Source organism: Plasmopara halstedii (genome assembly GCF_900000015.1).
Source record: "Plasmopara halstedii genome assembly, contig: Scaffold_3073, whole genome shotgun sequence".
Classification (NCBI taxonomy): domain Eukaryota; phylum Oomycota; class Peronosporomycetes; order Peronosporales; family Peronosporaceae; genus Plasmopara; species Plasmopara halstedii.
The window spans coordinates 34,661-42,174 of record NW_020189977.1 but is presented as its reverse complement, the minus strand read 5'-3'; the positions used below and the strand labels follow the sequence as shown (position 1 = coordinate 42,174).

Here is a 7,514-nt window from a genome sequence, read left to right as displayed (position 1 = left end):
TCACCCGTCTTCTTACTATGAACCAATATATCGTCAAAGTAACTCGGTGTAAACTCTCTCAATGGACGAAAAGGTTTGTGACCATTCTGTCTGAAAGTCGCGGAAGCGTTCTTAAAGCCTTGTGGCACCACTAACCATTCCCACAGCATACCACTGGGGGTACTGACTGAGATTAGTGGAGTATCATTTTTGCGCAATCCTATCGGATAGAAATCTTTTACATCGATCACACTGAAAATAGTACTGCCAACCATTCCATCAAGAATCATGTCCTCGCGCGAAACTGGATTCTGGGCAGGAATAGTTGCATCGATCAATTTGTTCAAAGCGTGAACAATGCGTTTACCACCTGTGGCTTTCTTCACACAAAAGGTTGAACTACAAGGTGTAAACTTACTCTCACGCACATGACTAGCCTTTAGTCGCTGCGCAAAGAGCTCGTCAATTGCAATGATTTGTTCTTTTGGCAACGGCCACTACCGTATGACACAATACTTCGTACCAGGAAGTATATCAATCTCATGACGAATGCCTCTGTCAGATGGCGGCACCTTGACTGGGAATATATCAGCATATTACTTGACAAATTCATAAACGGAGTTTAAGCTTAGATTGCCCCACTACTGCTCATCGAACCTTTTCTTCCGTCTCTTATCATCAAATACTCCCGCAGTATTGATGTCGTCGTAGATAGTTTCATCGACAATCGCACATATTTGCGCGTAGCCTTTTGCCAGGCTACGCTTCAGCGTCTTCTTGCTCATCAATGACGAGGGAACTAATACTTCGTCTGAACTTTGGAGATTTTTAATCTTGACGTGACGTATAACATCGACGTCACCTTCTTCGTTGTGGCCCACAACATGTGTAAATTTACATCAAATGTCTTGTTCTTGATTACTTTCTTCATTAAAACAGCTTATACCTTGATCAGGGGCACGCAACATACTTGACGGAAAGCGCTTATTGGTGACCTTCTTTTTCTTCTCTTGGGATGGGTCTTTGCCTCTGATTATTCTTCATACTACCATCAACCATGAAGATAGCAAAAGAGACAGTTTTTTCTGGTGTCTGACTGCTCCACCTCTATTTTTTTTTCTTTTTGAGCTTGTCCTGTGAATATGGGGGGCATCGCAAACCATTATAGCACTTGGGATATCTGTGATTTCGTCAACAGATCCACATGTCCATTCGTTGTCATGCTGCTTGAGTTAGCGCAACACGACAATTTTCTTATTCATCAGGTCAACGCTAGGCTGATATCGCTTCAATCATGGCATACCTAGGATGATATCAAAGTTAATATCAAGGTTGAGTAAGACAAACTCGTCCATTGCGAAGCGAAGGACTTGCTTTGCACTTTTCATTCTAGATCCATTCGCTAAACAAATGATCGTTTCTTCTTTCACATTGAGCAGGCTAGCACCACGCCCAGTCATAAATCGCACTCGAACGAAGTTGTTCGACGCATCAGTGTCAATCAAAGCTCGTAATGTTTTTCGAAATTATCTACAAATACTTCTTGAACAACACTCATGCTGGAAACTGTATTTATATGATGCACGTTGGGGACAGAGCTCTGTCTATATACAACATCTACAGCTCTATTCTCGGACCCAGTAGGGTGCCCCGCCCCTACTGGTTATTCCCGATTTATTACCCTTGGGAACATTCAAACCGGCAATCTTTATAGCGTCTGTGGTTATCCGAACGAGCACCCTGTGTCTGTTACCGACTTAACAAAGGTACTCTGCGATTCCGGGCAATATGACCCGGCTCCCGACAAAAAAAACAATTCCCATCGTTGCGTGGACGCTCATTTTCAGGTGTGGAAATGTACGACATGTCCATCGGCTCTGGGCCATCACATGTAGCGGTCAACTGGTGCGCTTGCCTTGGTGCGCAGCCATTGACCTTGGCTTGCTTGATGCTGAACTTTTCTTGCATCGCAATATTGATGGCATCATCCAGTGTCTCGGTATACACACGGAACAATTGCTCTTGGATTGGAAAATTATTCAAGGCCATTATGAACGCTACATCTTGCGTTGAAATGTCAATTGGCTCGTCGACAATGCTTGAAACCAAGTAGCGAGCACGCTGTGCATACGAGTGTAAGTCGTAACGACGCTTCAAAGGCCCGACACGGACACGGAATTCACTATGTGGTAATATAAACGCCTTCGTTAGCTCGCATCTGAAGTGTTCGTAGCCAGGGAAGCAGTTCGATCGACTAGATGCTTCTCACACGCCCAGCTCTTCGCACGACACGCAAAGTTAGACATCGCGAACAACGCTTGCTACAACGGGTATCTTAGTTGTCTTGCAGTGGTTGCTGCATCCAGCTCGACAGACCATCGTGAGAAGGGCTCGTTCTTTTTACCACGGTACAAAGACACATTCAATTCGAAAGGCATCGTTTTCTACGAAGAAACAGGGTTTGCGTCCGGCTTCCGAGATTCCATAATCTCATGATGCATGAAACTGACGGCTGCGCTCTTCTGGTCATTCGGAGAAGACGACTGCAATAAATTGACTACCGCAGCTTCTCCGGCGACTTCTCGCAACCGCTCTAGTGTCATCCACTTATGTAAAGACAACTGAGAAAACATCGCATTCGTCAAGAGCTCAGTTTGCGGTTTGTTATGGGCCAAGTATTACCCTAACTCCTTCCATGTCGCTCGCACAAGGACAGGAGTATGGCTTGGACTGGAATGCACGACGTGCTCAACAGCCGCCTCGTCAAACCAAAATCAAGTGTCGCTGAAAAGATCTTTTAAAATGCTACCAGGTGTAAGAAAGCGAATTCCACAAACTGTCCCTGAAACACAATACACACGCTTGTGCGACGAGAAAGCGATTCCCGATGTGAGGGGAGAAGGACATTCCCGACATGGAGAGAAGAAGAACGAATTAAGCGCTTTCAGGCAAATTTGCACATGAAGTAAAAGGATTTATGGTCGCTAGCTACATGCAAAACATCCCAAGGGCTCCTAGAGGCTCTAATACTGAAACCTTGGGTTCTTGGCTTATAAATTAAGGGTGAACTGAGGTTGAACCTCAGCTTTAACTAATAAAAGATCTTGGGTCTACCGTGCTGCATCGTTTATGCCCATTATCACGCACCGAATTGAGAGTTTTCCAGTCTGCATTGTAGAAGCTTATTATGCCGATTCTTTTGACCACCTTGTTGCGACTGTCATTTCTGTGACGTGGATAAGGCTTCATTATAGCATTTCTTATTGTCTTGTTGCCACCTCATCGCAAGTGCTATTTGCTTTACCACTGTCACTTACCCCCTCTTGTTTACTATGCGGTTCATCCTTTGCCAAAGGTACACCTTCATTTTTTAATCCAGACTTCATTGGCGCTTCGTCATTTGCTCTAGATACAGTTCTCACTAATATATAATAGATTCTAATGCAATTACATTTTAAAGGTTAAAAGATGAGGCAATAGCACACTAGGATACCCCATGGCTCTTAAGCATCATGCCATCCTTTAGTCGAGGTCAGCTACGCTATTAACATTCAGCGGGCGGGTTCTGCCACAGGATCATCATAAAAATCAAAGAATCATCTCGCGCAGTTTATTAGAGTCAACCTCGCTGTTGAGTGATATCTGCCCAAGGCACATCACAAAAAGATAGAAATTATTCGCACCATTAACAACCCACACTGAGTGCCCCCCTCCAGTAGATTTTCTTACAGACTCACATCGGTAGCTGCCACAGCTTCATCATTTCATTGGCATAATACAATATCAGTGCTTGTCATTTTATTATTATAGTACCATCATTTGGTATTTATAAGTTTGCTCTAATTCATCGGGATAACAGCGTAAACTACAATATGAAACGTACCCTGGTCTCGGAAGCAGACGAGTTTTCGGTGGTGATCGCCCGATATCGTCTGCCCTGACGTTTGGATCTGCTGAGAACGCTACCATCGTGGTCTTCAATCCACTCAATGACCTCTTGCTTGCGCTATATTGGTAGAGCATAACGACACTTATCACGGATTCAAGAAGAACCCAGGGTGAAGTGTAAGATTGTCGATGTATGACGGCACTTTGATGAGGTTTGGAATGATATTCAAAGGCGGAGTCTGTTCGAAGCCTCTTTCGACGTAACTTTTGCGCATGGCTTATATTACTGTGTAATTGCAGTTTTTTATACTCTCGAATTACGATTTGACCATTTAACATTTGCAAGAAGTCGTTTGTCTACTTCGCTTAGAAAAGGGTAAGTATTAGCTATTACTATCTCTTTTAAGAGTGTCCTTACTCAACGACTCTGTGTGAGCTATTATCATGTTGGCCTTGTCCGACTATTCTGTGATCTGCATCCTATCAGGCCTTTTACCAGCATGTAATGGAGAAATGAAGACGGTTTAGCTGCAACATCATGAAGATTTTAGACTCTTCATGTCCCGCAAAAAATATACCCTTACTGAGACCGAGATTAAATGTTAACACCATACAGTGACCCAATTTTTATTGCCTTTTCTTAGCATCAGACAATTGTTGCTCGTACCTTGAAGCACGCCACGACTGGGCTGAGAATAGGGTTTGTAACCCAAGCTTTTTTTCTATTGTTACAATCAAATATTAAATCACATTAAATATAACTTATTCTTACTGAGGATCGAACTCACCAGTACAGTATGATGACCGCAACCCTTTCGCGGCATACACATCTGTGGGAGATATTCACCTTAAGTTACTATGCCTTTATTATAATAAAGTAGAACATCCACAATTAGTGGGTGGAAGATTCTGGTTTTATGAATGGGTCAGTCGCAGGCTAGGGTAGCAAAGGGTGTCATGTATCACTATTTGGGGCCCGAGGTTATTATACAAATGTAAGAAATCATTTAGCTTTTTCCATTTTTCTTACGAAAATGTTCTCGTTCATAATTCAATACATTGACCTTGTCGCTCATCCGACCTCAATTTCTTTTGCCATCACCACATTCTGTCATGCTTACCATTGTCCATTTCGCTCAAATTATACGACTAAGTACCGCGTAGATATCACGAAAAATCGCAATTACGGCAATCAGCCAGCTTTAGTTGATATCTTATCGCTTAGAAGTGCAGAGTAGCCGCTTTGAGCATTGATGAGCACCTTTCGCATTATGAGAGCCACCAACCAATCAAAATATGATGCTTTGCATGCGCTCAATACACAAAAAATCACCACGTTCTTCAAAAGTATATTTTTACTTCGAGCTTACTATTTCACTGTGCCTTTTTCATACTCAGCTCTAAATTCCAGAATTATTTTATGTTTTTTGTGGCTCTTAAGATTTGTCTATAAATAACTGCGCTCACTGCTCATTAAATAGATGGATCGCGTGAGCAGCTGACTTTAAATGCATACACATTTGACTCATGATCAAGTGTAACAGGGTATGTAAAATTCGAGCCGCAATGCTCAAATGAAATTTGCATAGTGAAGCTGAATATGACACTAAGAAAGCAACTGTAGGAAAAATCTCAATTCATAAAACTTCGAAGGCACTGACGCCAGAAGTATAGATCCGGCACAAGAAAGTAAAATACCACAAACTTGAAGTTTGTATTTGGAATGGCAAGCAACAAAGGAAACCCATGCGTGCACAGCAGTGGCTGGTGTCCGCGCTGACCACTCATCGATCATTCCGCAATTTGCTGCTTCCAAGTCAAGACTTCCTTCCTCTCTTCAAACCTTTAGAGTACAAAAGTGATGATCTCCATTTCGTCAGCTGAAGAATTCCACGCTGCTGTTGCCGCTGCTTCCGAAAATCCGCTAGTCGCCTGCTTCTTTGCCCCTTGGTCGGGTGGCAGCAAGCTGGTGGAGCCCAAAGTGAAACAGCTGGCAGAAGAATTGGACGGGTTGGCCTCCTTCGCGAATGTAAGTGCCGAGGAACTTGAGACGCTCTGTGAAGAGGCAGAAGTCGATAATTTTCCGCATTTTCGCGTGTACAAGTCTGGCAAAATTTTGGGTGACCTCTCTAGCTCCAAAGCAGACAAAATTGATACTTTCATTCGTGGTCTCGTGGCGCCTGAAACATTAGAGCAAACGGAGGAGAGACCGGAAGGCGACGCAGTAACGGATGGGGCAGAAGAGGAGACAACCGAGATAGAAAATGAATCGACGGATGCAGCAATTTCCAAGAAGCGCCAAGAGCGCGAGGATAGTGATGTTCATGATGAGCAGATTGCAAAGAGGGCAAAAATAGAAGTAAATGCATCAGCATACGTAGACAACGATGATGTTGTAGATGGGAAGGACGGAGAGACGGCAGAAGTTGCTGGTGAAGCTGGTGAGGCTGAGCAGGGCACTGCAGTTCAAGATGGTGCTGTGCCTAGTGAAAAGATAGCGGAAGAGGCAGTCACTTGTTCTGTTGATGCCGCTGCTGCGTGAAGTATTGGTTTGGTTCAGATTACAATCTTGGTGCCTGCAGTTTAAAACAAAATTGAAACAATAAAAAAGTATATTCACGTAGGAAACAACAGCAATGCTCTGTAGCTATAAAAGAAAAGTGAAATCAATTTATTCCGAGTTCGCTAAATGTTCAGCGTATCGATCGATGATAAATCGATATTTTCCCAGAAGACCATTGGACTGAAGTCGGTTCTCCATCTCTGCCTTTGTCTGACCATTATGCCGCCAGTTACCGAATACTTCCTCAGCATACTTTGGATCCTTGGCGATTTTCTCTAGTAGCTCCATATCAAGCATCGCGTGTCTGATCGGTTCCAAATCGTCACTGTCGTTTGTTTGTCTTAGTATTCGGGTACCAAGGCCGTTGCCTGACGCCGTATCAGACATTATTGCCCTAAGGCTAGCTGACGCAATGTCACAGTTGGTAATAATGGTGGCTACCACAACGAAGATGTAGCTCAAACGCATCGACGGTCTTGCTAAATGTCACAACCTTTTAGTCGCAAAATAAAACTGGCGATTTTGACCTGGATGAACTCTTTTCGTTTATGTTCATTCTGCTCGCACAACATACGATAGTACCTAGCGGATATTGTAGGATCAAGACAGTAAGAACTGTTCCTAACCACAGTGTATTGTGAGCTCTATGCCAAGACGAAGATTTGCACTGCGACAAACGCTTTAACTCATACAGTAGTTGGCGAATTATGCAATCCTCACATGACCACCACGGCTTGATATAATGTGCCTCACCAATACAATTGATGCTGGCTTGTTAGCCTAGTATACGAATGCACAAACACTTCTGGATACGAATATGACTGTCATCCATCTGGCAGTTTAGCGGATGTAGGATTCCAGACAACAAAAGTATGGTCTTTCCGAAGAACCTACTGTGAACCATACATACCTCTGTACATTAATTATCAAGACCCATTTATTAGTTTTTCTATGCTAACTGCATTTTTCAAACGGATAAAGAACCTAGCAACAAAGTGATCTCATCCGTTTCGTTATGGAGCTTTGCAGGAGCTGAGCTATTCAGTTTTGCAGATGATATACATATTAAAATAAAAAATAGTAA

At 43.1% G+C, this 7,514-nt stretch overlaps 3 protein-coding genes across 3 annotated transcripts; 2 read left to right on the top strand and 1 right to left on the bottom strand.

Annotated features, from left to right (window-relative positions):
• Window positions 1-3,108: 3,108 nt before the first annotated feature.
• On the top strand, window positions 3,109-3,411 carry PHALS_07180 (uncharacterized protein; the record flags this gene model as incomplete). Its single annotated transcript, XM_024720603.1, has 1 exon — window positions 3,109-3,411. One exon carries the CDS (start codon window positions 3,109-3,111, stop codon window positions 3,409-3,411), a length of 303 nt encoding a protein of 100 aa, XP_024585785.1.
• Window positions 3,412-5,728: 2,317 nt separating this feature from the next.
• Window positions 5,729-6,409, top strand: PHALS_07179 (thioredoxin-like 1-chloroplastic-like; the record flags this gene model as incomplete). The annotated part of the gene is made up of 1 exon (XM_024720602.1): window positions 5,729-6,409. One exon carries the CDS (start codon window positions 5,729-5,731, stop codon window positions 6,407-6,409), a length of 681 nt encoding a protein of 226 aa, XP_024585784.1.
• A 129-nt stretch (window positions 6,410-6,538) lies between these two features.
• Window positions 6,539-6,898, bottom strand: PHALS_07178 (uncharacterized protein; the record flags this gene model as incomplete). Its single annotated transcript, XM_024720600.1, has 1 exon — window positions 6,539-6,898. The coding sequence occupies one exon, from the start codon at window positions 6,896-6,898 to the stop codon at window positions 6,539-6,541; it is 360 nt and encodes a 119-aa protein (XP_024585783.1).
• Between the last annotated feature and the right edge of the window lie 616 nt (window positions 6,899-7,514).